Source organism: Nomascus leucogenys, chromosome 17, assembly GCF_006542625.1.
Source record: "Nomascus leucogenys isolate Asia chromosome 17, Asia_NLE_v1, whole genome shotgun sequence".
NCBI classification, from domain to species: domain Eukaryota; kingdom Metazoa; phylum Chordata; class Mammalia; order Primates; family Hylobatidae; genus Nomascus; species Nomascus leucogenys.
The window spans coordinates 69,935,771-69,953,454 of NC_044397.1; the positions used below are offsets into that span (position 1 = coordinate 69,935,771).

At 46.5% G+C, this 17,684-nt stretch overlaps 1 protein-coding gene across 1 annotated transcript in view; it reads left to right on the forward strand.

Annotated features, from left to right (window-relative positions):
• Positions 1-8,155: 8,155 nt before the first annotated feature.
• Positions 8,156-17,684, forward strand: part of TBX20 (T-box transcription factor 20) — a 51,563-nt gene continuing 42,034 nt past the window's right edge. Inside the window, exons 1-4 of the mRNA XM_003268935.2 lie at positions 8,156-8,807; positions 12,088-12,340; positions 13,445-13,609; positions 17,237-17,345. Of these exons, the coding sequence (XP_003268983.1) occupies positions 8,681-8,807; positions 12,088-12,340; positions 13,445-13,609; positions 17,237-17,345 (654 nt within the window). The 5' untranslated portion in view covers positions 8,156-8,680. The remainder of the gene's footprint in view (positions 8,808-12,087; positions 12,341-13,444; positions 13,610-17,236; positions 17,346-17,684) is intronic.

Sequence of the window (17,684 nt, forward strand, 5' to 3'; positions counted from 1 at the left end):
TTTCTCATAGCTCCCCAGAAAAGCTGCAGCTGGCCGGGACCGGCGGTGGCCTCAGGACCCAGCCCCCAGCCTGCCCTGTGCTAATGGGGGTAAAGCTCGGCCGGCGCCATCCTGCAAGCCCTGTCTGATAATAGCTCTGATTAAATGGCGGGGCAGCCAAAGGAAGGCCCCCGCCGCCGCCAGTGACACCGTCACCGCGCCGACCAAGCAGGGACCTGCAGCGGCGGGGCCTCTAACTCGGCGTCTGTGTCCCGACCCCAGGGACCGCAGCGGCTGGAGCCCAGAGCACTGTCCTGGGGGAGAGGCTGGAGCGCCGCGGGCAGAGCAAAGGGTTTGGTTCTGCCTCCCCCACAGTCAGCCGCTTGCAGGGACCCTGATAGCGTTGGCTTGGGAGGGGTCTTTAGAAGTCAGAATCCACTTCTGGATCCTGGCGTACGGCGCAGTAGTCTCCTGGGCTCTGGGCCGCCTTGGTCTCTCCAAGGTAGAGGTCTGGGACCGACGACGGCTGCTAAGGATGGAGTGGGTAAGCGGGATAGAGAACCCGCGGATCCCCGACGCCAGTGGCGAGAGCGCGCCTTGCAAGCCTTCCGGCTCGGGGTGTCGGCGCCTCTCCATCGCAGAGGAAAGTGCTTCCCGTCATCGCATCGACCTAACTGGAGCAGCCTACACCGAGCGCTTGGCCAGCACCTGGCACCATAGAAGACGCGCTCCACATCCCGCCACCGAGCAATCCGCACAGCCTTTCGGAGAGCTCCGGACCATGGTCACACGGTCCCTCTTCACAACTAGGGAAACTAAGGCTCCGAGCAGCCCAGATAGCCTAGGGTCACACGGCTCGCAGAGAACAGAGCTGGCTTCGAACCCTGACAGTCTGCCTACAAAATTTGGGGGTAACGAGAGAGGCCGTGGGTGCTGCGGGAAGGGGCGCACCGACCTGAGCGCAGGCCAAGTGAAAGCACAGACCTGCCCTGAGCGATGCGCGATTCCCCTCACCACCTTCTCCCCCGCCCCGCGGCAGTCTCTGTTGCATGAGAGGAACTTGCAGAATACTAGGTAATTATCTTTAGAAAAGAAAAAAGAACATTACAAAGGCCGCCCAGGCCCGTTGTCCACGTGCGGCAGGGAAAGACCTTTACTTGGCCCGCCTTCTTCTTCCCCTCTGCTCGCCGGGAGAGTGAAGGGCTGGACTTGAGGGTCACAGCTGCCTCTGTTCTTCTAAAGTCCAGAGTCCCTATGGGCCGACAACAAAGAAATGTACATGTTTCTGGGCTCTGGGGCTGCTAATATTATTTACAAACTCACCAAGAAAATCCAGCCCTCTCCTCCGAACAGCTTCTTCTAGAACAGAAATTTGACCAAGTTACTGCTAGAAACCGAGAATAAGATTAATTGAGGTTAAGATAGAAATGGTGGTGAAGACTGAGAAGTGAACAAGCTTGGTTCACACAGACCAGGGTCGCTTCCTGCTCCACCCTGAAACTGTCTATCTGTGTGCCCTTTTGAGCAAGTGAATTCCTTAGCCTTCTGAGCTTCATTTTCTGCAATTTAAAAATGCACACAATAATGGTACCTGACTTATATTATTATCAGCATTATATATTTCATGGAAAGCCTCTAGTGCAGTGCGTGGCACATGCTAAGCGTGGCTCATTGCTCTCTGTAATGCACTGAAAAGCTGACATCAGGGCTTGAAATGTACGCAGACACCCTCAAAGTACATGAGTTAAAGAAGGAAAATCCAGCCCTGAGGGCTGTTGTGGGCCTCCAGCAGTTCTAGCCAGGGCATTCACAAAAAACAGCCCCACTGTCTGTACATCTGCACAAAGCCGCTCTTCTACTTAGTGGCACGGGGTTTTCTTCCCCCACTGCAGAGCTTCTGAGACCAACCTACAGACCCCAGAGAAGGCTGCTTCTCAAACTCCTTGAGTGCAGGGTTGACATTGTGGCTCTTGAACACACCTCCTTGATCAGATCGAATTTATATCATCCCTAAATCGAAAAGGAAACTTTCCCCAGTTCCAGGGCTGGCAGATAGTAGTGTCTGTGAAGTCCTTTGCCCTTACACGGAGACATTGTTTCATTTAGTCTTCACAACAAACTCTTTGATGTAAGGACATATGACTATCAGCAAACATATTTGACAGATGTAAAAACAGAGGCAGCATAGCCTAGTGCTAGACCCCAACATCTTCCTCCACAACTTTTATTAAAGTTGTTTATTTCCATTAAGCCATTACACCCCAACAGTCTAAGAGTTCTTTAGCAAAAATGTTGAGGGAAATGTAATGTATGATTGCTATAAGGGCACTTTTTAAAATACATCTCCCAGCTAGGCTTTGAACACTTGAGGGGCATGGATTATATGCAAATTGTCCAACTCTGTCCCCATCCCCAACAAGCCAGTGCCTGATGAATGAATACCAACAAATGTGAATTCTTCCTCAAGTCTTTATCACAATTTGTACTTCTTGTATTTGTTTATATGTTTATTATCAGTGTTTCCTACCAGACTGTGAGTTGCACAATGCAGGCATTTTAGGGTCCAGATCACTGTTCTATTCTATTCCCAGAGCCTAGGACAGTATCCAGCTCAGAGTAGGTGCTGTGTAATGCTGGATGACTGAACAAATCCTCTGCGTTCGTTATTTTTTATTACACGCATACATCTTTGTTTCCTTGCATACGACATGTTTCAAGTCGTCTGGAGCACGCTGACATTTGGGAATAGGCATCCAAGTGCTTACAGTATGAATTTTGCCACTGTTGGGAGTAAGATGAGGTTCAATCAACTGCTTCTGGAATGACTTACTGCGGGAGCTAGCAGCAGAGACCCTGCGGGACTGCTTCCTGCCTGGGTGTTCCCCACCTTGAGCTCTCAAACCTCCTTACAAAAACAGATGACTCTGGCTCCCGAAAAGTGAAGGTGAGAGGAGAGAGCAGGATGTGTGGAGATGCTCTAGCAGTCACCAGAGGGGACAGTGCACAGTTGCTGGTGGAAGGCTGGATCATTTTCCCAAGTGAAGCGATTCCAAAGTGAAACTCTCACTTAGTTTGAGTTTGTTTTTAAACACCGGAGGAACTGGAGCTCAGGAAGCGCCCTCGGGCCGCCTGTTTGGCTGCAGCGTGCGCCATCCACGCAGGCCCCACGCGTCCGCCCGGGCAGGCCAGGGCGCCCAGCCAACAAGACCTTCATCTCGAAGCAGGAAACGTGTCCCTTGTCCGCTTTTCTCCCCCTCGTGGGGTTCCAGGTTAATAGTCCCATGCGCGATGTAACGGTAGGAACGACGCTTTCGAAGCCACAGATTTGCATTGGAAGCCCGGTTCTACTGCTTATGATCTGTGTAATTTCGATGAAATTATTAACCTTCCTGACAGGCCTGGGACCGGGGTGAGAACCCACAATTTAGATGTCAACAAACTCAGTTGTCAAGAAAATAATATTTTAATGCAGTAATTTTAAAAGTCAAAATTCATACAAAAATCATGATATACAAAATAAATAGTATACGTCAGTAGCCGGGCCCATGGGAAGGCTGCGATGGCCCAAGAGGAAGGTTGCAGAAGGAAGGTGGGAGCACGCGTGGAGGAGGAGAAGGAGGGGAAGGAGGAGAAAGGAGGGTGCAGGGGTGTGAGGAGAGTAGGCCTGGCTTCCAAGCCCACAGGATCGGAAGAGATTTTTCTTTTCCTTTTTCCTTTGCAGTTCTTGATCACGCTGCGAGTTTTGCACACAATGCTAGCACGCTGATTCTTCCACTGCCAGGAAGAGGCCCGGGGCCCTGAGGGCCGGTCCCTGCGGTAGTGAGCTCGTGGGGGATGAACGGGGAGCGAGTGGCCGCGGGGAGGAGCGAGAGGGTAGCAGCCTCGAGGGCGGTCCTGTGAGCAGGCTGCGGGGCCTGGCGCGCAGGGACCCGGGGAAGACGCTACAAGGCCTGGAGGCGCCGCGCCGTGGGACCCGGAGGAGGCCCAGGGCGGACACGTGGGGTGGCCTGGGGTCCCGCGCCCACGTAGCGCGGCTGCTGAAACTACATGAGCCCTGGGCTGCCCGCCGCCCTGAGCCTGAGGCCAGGCAGTCAACGTCGCAGCACCGCGGGCTTCTGCCAGAAAGACATTTCCCCTCACCTCCTCACCACATCGGCCTTGGAGATGGGCGCGAAGCGCCTTACGCCCACAAGACATCCCTTTCTCGGCTCTATAGCTGGGCTAGACTGAGGTCTCGGGCGGAACGCGCGCACTCACACCCCACCCAGGAACTTCAGTGACACTCAGGGGAGCTGGCTCTTTGCTTTGCCCTTCGAGCAAGACTTGGGCAAGGGCGCCTCGAGCTTTCTGGTGCGGAGGCTTCCTGGGTCGGTCCGAGGCCTGGAGGTTCCCGGCCACTTCTTGCAGCTTGGCTGCGAGGGAGCGCTTCTCCGGGACCACTTTGGCTCGAGAAACTAAAACCCGCGGGGTGTGCGTCGGAAGGATCCTGGGAGGAAAGGCTCAGACCCGCCCTCCCGCCTCGCGGTGAAATCCAAGGCCGCGCCGCGCGCTCGCCATGGGGCACGGAGCCGCGCGCTGCTCTCGGCGCGCCCCGGGAACGCGCCGCAGCGGCCTTGGAAGGGCTGCAGCTCCTCTTCCCACTGTGCTTGAGGAGTCTTTCCTTTTCCGTAAACCTAATTTAGGAATCCAAAGGCACCGAAGCCCGTTACTGTCGCTTTTAAAGCGTCTACCAGAAAGAGCTGGAGGGAGGCTGCGGACAGGAATCTCCGGCCATGTTCGGGAGTAGACAGATACCCTTGTGCTGAGAAGGGGGTCTCCCTTCTCCCCTTCTCTCCCGCCGCCAACGGTGGCTGCCAGGCTGTGCCCTCCGCTTGGCACCCCGCCCCGCCGTCTCGGCTCTGCTTTCGACCACGGCGCCTGCGGACAGTTGGTTAGACCTGCCGGGACCGGTCCCCGCAGCTTCCAGCTAAGGGGGCATTCGTTAGCATTCGTTAAGCGAGGGACCATTGTCCAAAAGCCGGAAACCGATTACTTCCTGGACAGTTTTGGGGGTCGACTGTCTTCTGAGTTCCGGGAGCTACAAATGAGAATTTGAAAGAGTGGTGTATATAAGGAGACATCTTCCAGTCTTCCATATAATCAAATTCCATATAACCAAACTCAGATGTATAACAAAATTTTACATTCTTAGGCTCCAAAGTTTAAACGGGATGTAAATAACAATCCAGTACCCTCCTGTGGCCCCAATGCTCTGTGTACATTCCAAAACTATCTACATTATATATGAGCACCCGAGAGACATGTCTCTCCGATCGCGAATTTGCAGTTCAAAATTAAATATGATTAAAATTCTGTATTATGCTTTACTTATGTTGGGTTTATTGTGCGTGTTAGGCTTTTTATACACATTAGGGCATTAATCCAAAGAGCTATCTTCCAGGTAGGAATGACCTATTGGCCCTATTCTAACGCAGATGAAGAAACTGAAGCTTTGAGAGGTTTAGTAACCTACACAAAGTCTCCGAGCTAACATTCAGACTTCAGCAGCCTCCGCTGCCAGCGGTCAGCCTGAGAAGGGCCTAGAGAGATGTGTTAACGTGCTTGTTTTGTTCCAACCCCCGGGTGGTTTTACGTGTTAACCTGCGCTATCAGTGGGATTTTGAAGGGACCTCAAAACTCCCCACCCTCCGCTTTGGGAAGGCTTTGAATCATCCTTCGACAGCACCTCTCTGCCCAGAACCGGTTCCCCGTTTTTATGGCATCATATTGATTTGCAAAGGCAATAAATCTAGGAGGAGGGACAGTGTGCCCCCGATAATAATGTTGCAGCATATGTTTTCCTGCCGAGGTTTCAACACCAACAAGATGCATAGCCTAGAGATCCCCAAACAGGTCACCCGGATTTGTTTAAAGTGGCCTTTTCAATACCTCTCGTTTGCCGCCTGCCTCCTAACGATCACTCATCTTTTCTTGTATAGTATTTTACCTGTAGTAGGATGCGCAGTCGGGGGTTCCTGCACACAAGAGACACAGAGCTGGGCTAAGGCCGCGTAGGCACTTGGAAAGGAGGAGGAAACAGATTTGTGGCAATTCAGTTTTCCCCTTGCTTCGTCAAATTTTCTGAAAATGTTCCTCTCATGATATTACTCAGATTCCAGTCAAAATCACTGAGATAATTAAGAAAGGACACAGTTTTCCTCTGTGTAGAAAGACAATCAAAAGGTTTTTTTTTATGAAGTATAATTTTGCGGCAAGTTTTTGAAAACTAAATTCAGCTAACAAGGTTTGCCACACCCCGTTGAAGCATATATCAAGGTCTAGACTAACCATAACATTCCCCGACCTTCCAAAATCCCCACTTCTTGAGGGAAATCTTTCTTTCTGGACAAATCCTAAGTATTTGATATAGGAAAGGAATCAGTGTGCGCCTTCCACTCAATACAAAGAAATGTCACTTACATTGAGAAGGTGTGTCTGGGGAGAGATAGGTTGGGGTGGGGGACTTTAATAACCAAAAGGGGGTTTGGATTGGGTCTGGGTTGTCCAAAACCAGCAAAAAATTCAAGAATAGAAACGGATCCTCAGACGCACCCTGCGGTTTAATCTGAAAGCCCTCTGCTTGCCAGCCGTCGTTAACTCTACTCTGGCTCTTCAGCTAACAGCCCAGATACAGCTGCAGGGCCAGGGACTGATCAGGGTCGGGGCCCGGAGTGTGAGTCCTGCCCTTCCGTCTGCTTCTAGCCGCTGGGGTGGACTGAGGGGAGATGCGCTCTCTGCCACGTCGGGCCCTGTTTTTCTCTCTCAAACGCACATGGAGACCGCAGAGACGACAGCGTAAATTCCTTCCAGCACCAAAGTCTATGGTTTTACGAATTTCTTCAAACATTTATAAATCGACACTTCGAACTTCGATAGTGATATCAGAATGCATTTTTTAGTCACCTTCATCCAGCACCTTGTTAAAAACTATTGACACACGATGACCAAGACAGGCTGAAATCACGACTCTTCCAGATGTCATCATTTTGTTCACACAAACGTTTTCGACAGCTATTTTAACTTGCCGTTTTCCCCCACAAATTTATTTCAGGAGTAGTAAGGGGTGGTGCAGTGAAAAGTTGGAGTTTTAAAAATTATTATTATTTTTTAATTTTAAGACCCACGAAGAGGCTTCTAATAGCCAGACCGACTGGCTGGAAAAGAGAACAAATATTTACATGTACAGCTTGAGTGTGTATGTCAGCCTGAGTTTACACGGCTCCAAGCGAAGCGGATTACCCTGCGAATTCGGAGAATTTCAGTTATTCAGGCTGAGCAGGGCTAACAGGACGCCCTCCAACAAGGCCGTGGGAAGTACTGGTCACAGCCGCCTTTGTAAAACCAGAGGGGTCCGTGTCCGCTTAGTCCGGGCGCTACCATAAGGTTCGCACTCTCCCACTACGCGTCGTGTGGTTACCGTAGAGCTCCGCGCCCTGACCTTCGCCTTCCCTTCGGCAGCCGTCCCATTTTCCAAGGTCCCTCTAGGGAAAATAGGAGCCCCAGGCTAGAGACGCTCTGGTGAGGAGCAGAAGCCACGGTTCTGAGAGCAGCATCCTTTGCCAAATGCTCTCAGCTCTCGCTAAGCTTATCTTTTTCAGGGCTGCATTTGCTCAGCCCCACTGTCAAGGAGATCAAATTTGGGACCATCGAATGAGAGTCCCAGCCCTGGGATCTGCCCCAAGTATGGACCTGGCCAGTTGGCGCCGGCTCAGAGGCGCCGGATTCCGCTCTACTGAGCGCTTCCCTAGTTTCTTTTGGAACATTGAGCGCAGGTAAGAAAAAGAATGGAAAAAGCGAGAACTCCCGAGGCTTCCCCTGGTCTGGTCATAGCTTCCCCAACTGGGCCATGCCCGGATCTCGGGCGTTAGGCCGCGATGATGTGTCCTCTCCCGACAGCGCGCACCGCCCTACCGCCCGGGGCTGCGAGACCAGGTGGGGGTGTCCATGGCCTCTGCGTCAGCCTAGTGGTGGCACCCTTTTCCCTGAACCTGTGCTGGGCTACCGTACAGCCTGTGCGACAGGCCACGCGGGAGCGGAACCCTGGGCGCGCCCTCCGCGCCTGGCCCGCGGCCCCGCCCCCGGCGGCGGAATCAGGAAGCGGTGACGTGAAACGGCGCTGACTGGCTGCGGGCCTCCGGGATCTCCGCCGCCAGCAAATTAAGGCGCAGGGCAGCGAGCGCCAGGGCTCAGTGTCCGTAGTTCAGCGCCGCGCTCCCCACACCAGCGTCCTAGCAGCCGCGCTCGGCTGGTGGCCACCTCAGCCTGGGACATCGCGGCTGTCCCCAGCCCCAGAGGGAGGAAGGACGCGGAGTGGATGCTCCAGGACTCCAGGACTTTGTGCAGTTGATGCTCGTTTCCGCCTTCGGGCTGTGCAGACTGTCGTCCTGCCGAGCGCCCCGGAGCGTGCGCACCCGCTGTAGTGCCGGGTGGGCCCTCTCCTCTCCGGCTGCCTTCGAAGTCTCTGCGGCTCTGGGGCTTTGCGGTGGGGATAGAGGCCAGTGAGCAGCTCTGGAGAGGTTGGAGCTGACACTTCTGGAGTCCTGGCCCCGCTGTGACTGCTCTCGGAAACTTTGAGCTGTGTTTCGGGTCTTTGTCTCCCTTGGGGAATCTGGACGGCAGTTCGGACGACCCCGTCCCTGGCCAGGACCGCGTGCTGGGGACCATGGAGTTCACGGCGTCGCCCAAGCCCCAACTCTCCTCCCGGGCCAACGCCTTCTCCATTGCCGCGCTCATGTCGAGCGGCGGCTCTAAGGAGAAGGAGGCGACGGAGAACACAATCAAACCCCTGGGTAAGTTGGGCCACCTCCGCCGAGGACTGGGGATGCTGCGCATCCGTCTGTGCCCCTGGCTGCAGGCGGCTCGCAGCAACGTCTGATGCTCAAGCCATGAGCCATACATCGCGGGTGGGAGATCTTTTTCTTTTGGGTCCAGGTTTTCTTTGGAGGCTTCAGTCTGTTGAATGCTGTGAATGTGCATCTTATATGTGGGCCCGTCGGTCTCCTCGGTTGTCTAGAATCCATATATCAGATCGGACATATGGTGTATGTGTGTGTTTATTGGGGTAAAAACATTCATGGAAAAATAATAATAAAACCCCTTTTAAGGCTCAACAGGATTTACTGTGCATGTAACACCTGCTTGTGCGTTTGAAACCAAGGAGACGCTAAAGGACTTCATAAGAAACCAGTTTAATTTTGGTTTTCCTCTGACTTGAATAGATAAAACTGAGCAAGCTCTTTGAAACCACTATAAAGCAGAATAAGCCAGTTCTCCCTACACGAACCATTTTATTCACTGAAGCTCTAGACTTATCACCAAGACATCGTTTTATAACTGTCGTCATTTTCAGTTGAGGTTGGCAAAAACACTAACCAGTAACCATTTCTCAAATTCCTGTACTTTTAGTTATATTGTTTGTTTAACAACCTTTACCATTTATAGAAGACACTAGGCTAGGAGTAAAGGGAGAATAGGGATTATGTTCTTCTTAACACTAGTGAATTACATGGAAAAGAACCAGCCCAAGGTAAATATTTAAGAATCTCTTTACAACTGAGAGAAAAAGAAGTGTTCTCATCGTTGCCTCATGGATCCCCAGGAAATAATTGTTACATAGCCTGATCATCTGGTATCACTACAATGTGAAAATCAGATCGCAAACTTTAGTTAATTTTTCTTTTTTAACCCTCCCCAATTTTTCCTTTTTTCTCTCTGTCCTTCCCAACACTTTAACATATCACATCCAAAATAATGATAACATGAAAAAAAGGAAGTGTTAGAGATCAAAAATAAGGTGCTTGGGCTTAAAGATGAGAGAAGTAAAATTCCTGTAGCTACTTGAAACCAAGGAAAAAGAAACTAGTAGATCTCTAGAAAACAGAATGTCAAAAAAAAAAAAAAAATCTGTCCTCTAAGTTTTCACTCCCTTCCCCTGGTTCTTCCCACCCACCTCCCATCTAAATCTAAACCTGCCAAAGAATGGAGACAATCAATCAAACAAAATCCAATTGTTTAGAAAAATATACCTAACAATTTGAGTTATATTGTGCGACTTCTCAACATTATGCATTGCTGTTTAGGGGCCCCTGAATTCTTTGTAAACATCTCAGTTTGTTACATAGCAGGAAAAGAGGATTCCTGACAGAAGTGTAGACAGCAAATTGGGAAACATGCCAGCCCCAGCTGCACTGTCATTTCAACATTACTTCCTTCTCTTTTTATTTTTCTGAGAAAAGCCACCTTATATTGAAATTTCTAAATCTTGAACTTTAAAGCCATGCCCAGCTCACAACTCCAACCCTACCCCCATGCCCACACACACATGTAGGCACTAGTATAAAATGCATGTCCCTCTCCTGGCTTTTGAGATGGGCTCTGAAAGAACTAGCAGGCGTTCTTGTCCCTTACACTGGCCAGTTCAACAGAGGTGACTGCAAGCCAAGGACTCTAGTAAGAGAAACACCTAAAAGTTCTGTTAAGAGAGAATGTGGGACTTTTGTTGAAGCAAACTATGGAGTGGGGAGGGGGATTCCAGTGTGTCCCAGGATTGCCCATTTAAACATACAAACTCTATTTAAAAGAACAGCTTCAGTCTGCTGAAGCATTTCTATTTCATTTTCTTCCTCTCCTACTTCCCATCCTGATGCATTGGTCAGTCTGGGGCTTAGGGAGTTTGCCTCTTTCAGTTGTCAGAAAAAAAAAAAAATCGTTAAGACTACTTCTTAATTCCCTCCGAAGACATTATGTGAATGTGTTTCTGAAAATATTAGTAGAAAATAAGATTGTATTATGGTATAGTTTCCTTTCCTTAATCTGAAAAAAATCAGGATGGCAGTTAATTTGATAATTCTTAAGTTAAAACATTTTCATGGGTTGGATTATCATTGCATGAGAAGTAAAAGTAAAACCACTCTGTTTCCTGTTTTCTTCATGCACGGATGTGTAGGAAATAAAACACCTTATGATCTGTGCGTGTCCCATATGCCCACACACATCATATACATACATACATTTAGAACTGGCTTTGATTTCTTGAGGGCACTTAAGAGATCAACTTCACATTGCAAATTCAAGTAGTTTCTTTTTTAAGGGATGGAAGATAATTGGGACAATTACAAAAGTCTCCCTGTATTCCATCAAAGTGACTGGTGTAGTCCGAGGCCCTTATCAGCTGTGGGGAGAATGTTTGGTTCATAGGCAGCAGTATTCCAACCTGGTGGTGGATGGCAGAGCATTCTTCTCACTTTAATACACTGCTGGTCTGGGTTTGAGGTTGTTGTCCTCACTTCTAGGACCTTTTTGGGAGAAAGAAAAATTTTATACTTTACCCCTCAAGTAATTGTTCTAAGCCTCTTCTGAAAATGGCCCACAGAACCTGCTCCTGTGATTTAGCAAGCTGTATGCTAGCATCTTTCATAAGATTTCAGGCTGGGAGGAATATTATAAAAATGTTCTAACTCTCATCATAAAGCCTAGAAAACTGAAAGTCAGGCACAGAGGTGAAGTGACTGATTTTTTGTAAACCACATTCCCCATTTTTCTTTTACCCTCCTATCCTCGTTTCCTTTTCTCTTATGGAGAGAGGGCTCCAGGAAGGAAGGAAAGTTCCTCTCCAAGGAAGGTGCTGATCTCTTCGCTCCCTTTGTCTCCATGGAGAAAAATTTCTCCTGGTTGTCAAAGAGGCAGGACTGGCATCGGTTCCATGAGCTACAAAGTCTGTAATTTGGGAGGAGTGACAATAGAAATATTTGCTTTTCATCCCTCATGATCATCACCCTTCCCTTCTTCCACTCTTACATTTTTATTTCCCAAAGTGGGCTGCAGCACTGGTGGTGAAAAGCAGTCATTCCAGAACTCACTAGCTTGGTCAGGAAACACTGGGCATGCTACTCCATGGGAATCCCAGGTAATTTTATACAGTGATGGGTCATCCCTACAGCCTTGCTTGGAGTTTCTGAGCTTAACTTTTCCTGAGTGAAATCCAAGTGATCATTTTCGTTATGCTGTTCTTTCCAGATCTTTTCTTGTTGAACAGTGTCAGCTGTCATTCACAATTCTCTTTACCTCCAGAGCAATTTGTGGAGAAGTCATCCTGTGCCCAGCCCCTGGGTGAGCTGACCAGCCTGGATGCTCATGGGGAGTTTGGTGGAGGCGGTGGCAGCAGCCCATCCTCCTCCTCTCTGTGCACTGAGCCGCTGATCCCCACCACCCCCATCATCCCCAGTGAGGAAATGGCCAAAATCGCCTGCAGCCTGGAGACCAAGGAGCTTTGGGACAAATTCCATGAGCTGGGCACCGAGATGATCATCACCAAGTCGGGCAGGTAGTTGGGACGTGGGGGGTTGGAGGTGGAGAGTCAGGGCACTCCCTGGGTAGTTGAGGGTGCTTCCAGGAACTGGATGAGAACTGGCTGGTCATGGAGCAGAGAGACAGCTTGGCTCCAGGGCAGCTTCTTTCCACCAGCTTGCATTAGGAGCTACAGGATGTCTAGTCATTTGCGTTCTCAGGATTTGGTCATGGGAAGTCCCACCCTGGCTTTGTTGAGAAGGGCACAGGGACCAGGGAGACACACTAACCCTGAAGGGTGTGGTCTGCTTTCCCTGGAGCTGGAGAAGGTTTGGCGGGTGGAGGATCGGGATCTGGAAGGAGGAGGAATTTGTGCCGGGGTGCCTGGTGAGCTGCTGGGTGCTTCTAGATAGGTGAGTAGCTTCCCTTTTATCAGCCTCAATTTGCAAAAGCTGCCAGCTCCCATTAAAAACCAAAATTAAAACCTGGGCGGAAGAATGAAATTTGAAACCATAAAATTCCCTGTAGGAAGGAGCACTGCTCGGGGGCCTCTTGGCGCCAGAGCCGGGCGGGCTTTGGCCAGGCAGGAAGCTGCAGGGCTGCAGGGAGGTTGGGATGGGGCAGAGGCCGGCAAAACTTGGTGGCTCTAGCTCTTGGGACTGCAGAAAATCCCTGCAGGGTATCTGAGAAATCCTTCCCAGAAACCTCTGCTTTTGGCTTTTATTTTGCAAGAGCAGAGTTTTCTGGCTGGGATGCGGGTGAGTTGTGTGACTGGGTCAGCTCCAGGGACTTCGGGTCCTGGGACACTTAATGTGCTTGATCCTTAAAATGCATGGGGTTTTCCCTAATCACAGACCTTCTGGTGTTAACACATACCCCCACCCCCACCCCCACCTTTTCACCTAGCAATTAACACTTGCTTAAAGGTGACACTTAAAATTATCTAGGCTTGGAAGAAAACCCTGTCTCTGTATTCACTTCTCTGAGGCTTTAAACAAAACAAAAGAGGGGTTTGTGGACCTGATAGAGAGGGGAGTCAGACCCTTTCCCTCCTTCCCTCCGTCCCTTCCTCTCTTCCTAATTCAGGCCAGTTTATTAGGCAGCATAAACAGGGCCCATTCTCTCTCTCTCTCTCTGTCAGGAGGATGTTTCCGACCATCCGGGTGTCCTTTTCGGGGGTGGATCCTGAGGCCAAGTACATAGTCCTGATGGACATCGTCCCTGTGGACAACAAGAGGTACCGCTATGCCTACCACCGGTCCTCCTGGCTGGTGGCTGGCAAGGCTGACCCGCCGTTGCCAGCCAGGTTCGTGCCTCCGGATTTTTCACTGAGAAAACTGTTAATGCTTCTGTCAGAATGTTTCTGGCTTGTGTGAATTTTAAGCAAGTGTGTTTTTAAAGCAGCGGGCTCTGGCAAGAGAGCATTCTAAGCCTGGACACTCCAGGATTGACTACACAAAATATGGGCTAGGCTCTGAGAAAGGTAGTTTGTGCATAGAGAAAACACTGTCTTTAAGTTTATGTTTCGTTAGGCAGTAATTCATTTCAAAGTTTTCCTTAAATTTCAATTTGAGTATTCATTGGAAATGTGGACTCATTTTGTATAAATAGAAATATAGACATCCTCTCTAATTGCTGCTTAAAACTAGAGTGAATAAACCTACTGATGAAATGGTTGTCCTAAAATCCTTTTTAGAAGAGTGTATTTTAGAAGAGTTGCTTATAGTAAGTATTCGTTAATCATATGGTTATAACTGCATGTAATAAACAACATTTAGGTAAAATTCAGTTGTTTTTGACCAATAAAGTTTCAGAGATTTTTAAGTAAAAGAATTTAAAAAGCCAAGTCTTATTTTTCTCCCTTTATAATTTTAGTGGATGAATGTAATTCAATAACCAGTTCTTTTACATGAAACATTCCTCAGTTAACATATTAGGGATCATGAATACTTACTCTTGTGAAATTCATTGCTAGTAATACAGTTTTTCCAGGAGTACCATCCTTAAAAAAGCACATGCAAACCTTTACTGTTATTATTTTAACCAAATGAGCATTCTAACAGGAAAACATATACTTGCTTATATGAAGAATAATAGATGAAGTTACAGGAATGTAACTGCCTACTTTAGTACAAAAGAAAATATATTAGCTGACTTTATGTTTGGGATTTTAAAACTCAGCCTCATAGCTTTTCTTTAATGACGAATTTTTGTTGTTTATGTTTAATGACTAATTTTTGTTGTTTAATGACTAATTTTTTGTGATTGATTGAAAGTCCGTATCAGAGCTAAGAATTTATTTAAATGTACAGATTAGGGAAATGTTAAGTCACAGCTGGTACTTTGTGTCTAGTCTGGAGTCATAGTCAAGGCAGAGAATCAACAGACAATTACACATATGGTTCAGATAGAATATTCAGCTTAATTAGTAGTTTATTATATTATTGAGCTTATCATATGCTAAGTGCACTAGAAAAGAGATTAAAAGCAATCTCTCAGAGTTTTCCATTCTCGGAAGAGACTAGAAAGGGCGTCTTCCCAGCCCTTTCAAATCAGTATATTAAATAACAGTCAAGACTAAGAAAATCTAAAAAAAATTGCTGTTAGTTTTTTTTTAGTTGAGCAAGATTCACCAGTTTATAATAGATATTAAAAGTAATAAAATCAGTGTTCTCTTCTATTTACTATTAAATAGTTTACTATTATTCTTGAGCTACCTTCCAAACTTTTCAATACCGTTTTAAACCAGAGAGAGTATTTTGGCAGATTCCTAACCATTTTCTACAAGCAAACCCTCTGTTTTTTTTTTTTTTTTTTTCCCCTCTAGTCTTTCCTCTAAGAAGTTAATCACTCTTATTAAACATACATTTTCTTCCTATCTGAAGGTATGGGGAGCTGATGCAGGCCAGCAGGACTTTGGAAATATGACATGCCTTGTTTATGTTACTAATCTGTTCTGGTTGGAGAAGAAAAGTGTGTACCAATACACTATCTTAACTGAAGCATGTTTAAGCTATTGCTGGAATTTTAAGTCTCTGGGGGACTTGAGAGGAGGGGCTTCCTGTATATTTTTTCATTAATCCTAGTTCAGCTTTTTTAGATTGATATTAAATAAAAACGTTTAGCTTATTATGGGATAAAAATAGATAATTTAGCAACTATTCTTTATTATTATTCAAATAGTTTGCTACTTATCTATCTCCATAAGAGAAAAATGAAGAACTTGGGAGGTGATAATTTTTGTACCGATGGCAAAAATTTCCCATGGTTTTAGGACTTTGAAGCATTTTATTTCAGGCTGAAGTTCATTGGTCAGTCATTCCTAATCAGGAAAAATAATGCCTGATAGTATCACTTGATTGTAATAATAAGCAAGATATTACTTATGATCTAAAATAATGTTACCTTTTCATATAGGACATCTCCTTTTCTTTAAAGAACATAATATTTAAATACATTAATATTTTATTAATAGCTATTACATGTGGTGAATGTGATTCTTAGGGAACATTTCATCAACTTTAGGACTTTAAATAATTTTGGACTTTTTTAGAGGGAGGAATGTGGTTCTGATCAGTAAAACAACTGCACCTATAATGCTACAGTCTTGGAAGGATGGTACTTGAAAAGTGGTTGTGTTATCAAAGAAAAATTGAAAGGCAACTGTGAGCACTCCTCCTAAAAACAGTGGAATTAACAGGCAGACAAATGCTTGAAGCCTTTACAGTTTCTCTGTAGGTCTGGTAAGAGTCTTTGGTGCTGTCAACCTTTTTTGTGCATTGCTCCTGGTGGGCTTTGTGAGTTTCAGCATTTGTACAGAATTCTTCTATTCTTAGTCCTCTGTGTGACAAACCATGGAACAGATTTCTTGTTCTTTACATGAATAATGCAAGGAAAATTTTATGACTTCTTATCCCTTGCTTTTGCCCTAGTAAAAATATTTATGTTTAATTGTAGTTATAAAGATCCTATATAAAATTTAGGTGTAAATAACCTATTAACGTAGATAAAGGAATTTGTCCTATTAAATCAAGGATTTTGCTTCCCCTTCATTAGTTCTGTAGTCTCTCTCTGACTTCAGAAAGACTTAAGTCAAGAAGATACCAGGATATGGACTTACAAAGAGCTGCATTTAAGGCGATTGTCACAGGTAGAAAAAGTGACCTGCATTTAACTGTGAGTGCGTAAAAGATGTGAGAGCTTTTTTTTTGGCTTACACTGTTTATGAATAAATAAATTAAATAATGTGAAGTGTGTCTAGCTTGTTTTAACTCTCATTTAGTGAGCACATAAACAGATAATGATGAAAGCAGTAGTGTTTAATGTAACAGGAAGAACAGAATCCCAGCTGATCTCTGGACTACTGGGAGTTCTCCATGTCCCTATATTAAAATTGCTCCATCTTATATTTACAAAGAACACAAACTTTAAACCTTTAAGTTTAAATAAATGGATTCTCTAAAATTATTTTCTCTTTTAAATTATTTACGTTTTCACTGTTATTTAAGAGATGCTTATAATAGGAACTTATGCGATTAGTGTAAGCTAGTTTTTCTTTTGAAAGCACCTTCAACAAGAAGATTTTGCATTTGATCGAAGCAAACCAGTAGTTGACTAGATAGATGAAAACACACACACACACACACCCACACACACACACACACACACACACCCCTTTAAAAAATGGCTTGCTCAGCTTTTAATAGAAAATTTGTTAAGTATTATCTCATTTAGATAATTGGTACATGAAGAAATAATTAGACATTTTAGAGTTGTTTTGACGTTGCAATAGTAATAAATTTGAGGTATATGGGGCAATAAAATTTCCCACTTATATATGGTTTATGTGTTCCATTAGAATTAGACATTTTATAACCCACAGAGACAGACTTTTTAAAGAAGTCTCAATAAAGTTTTCTCCTAACTTTCTTAGGCTCTATGTGCATCCAGATTCTCCTTTTACCGGTGAGCAACTACTCAAACAGATGGTGTCTTTTGAAAAGGTGAAACTCACCAACAATGAACTGGATCAACATGGCCATGTAGGTACCATGCCTTGGACTGTGCAGGTTCCCTGAGATAGAATGGACAAGTCACACAAAACTGTCTCTCTCTGAGTCCCTTCCTGCCTTCCCTCTCCCCTTCCCACCTTCTATCTCTGAATCATTTTATGGGAACATTTATGTGTTCTTCAGGGGACCTTGACTGATTTTGTTAATAGGTAATTTACGGGAATGCTGTCTGCCATTTCTCTGCAAAAAGGTCAGGGATCTTCTGTCCCATGGAATTCCTAAGGCTTCTGAAATTGCTATACCACCCAAGCCAACTAAACTAAGGGAATATACATTTTTGGAGGCTACTACAGCCTGTTGTTGGGTTAA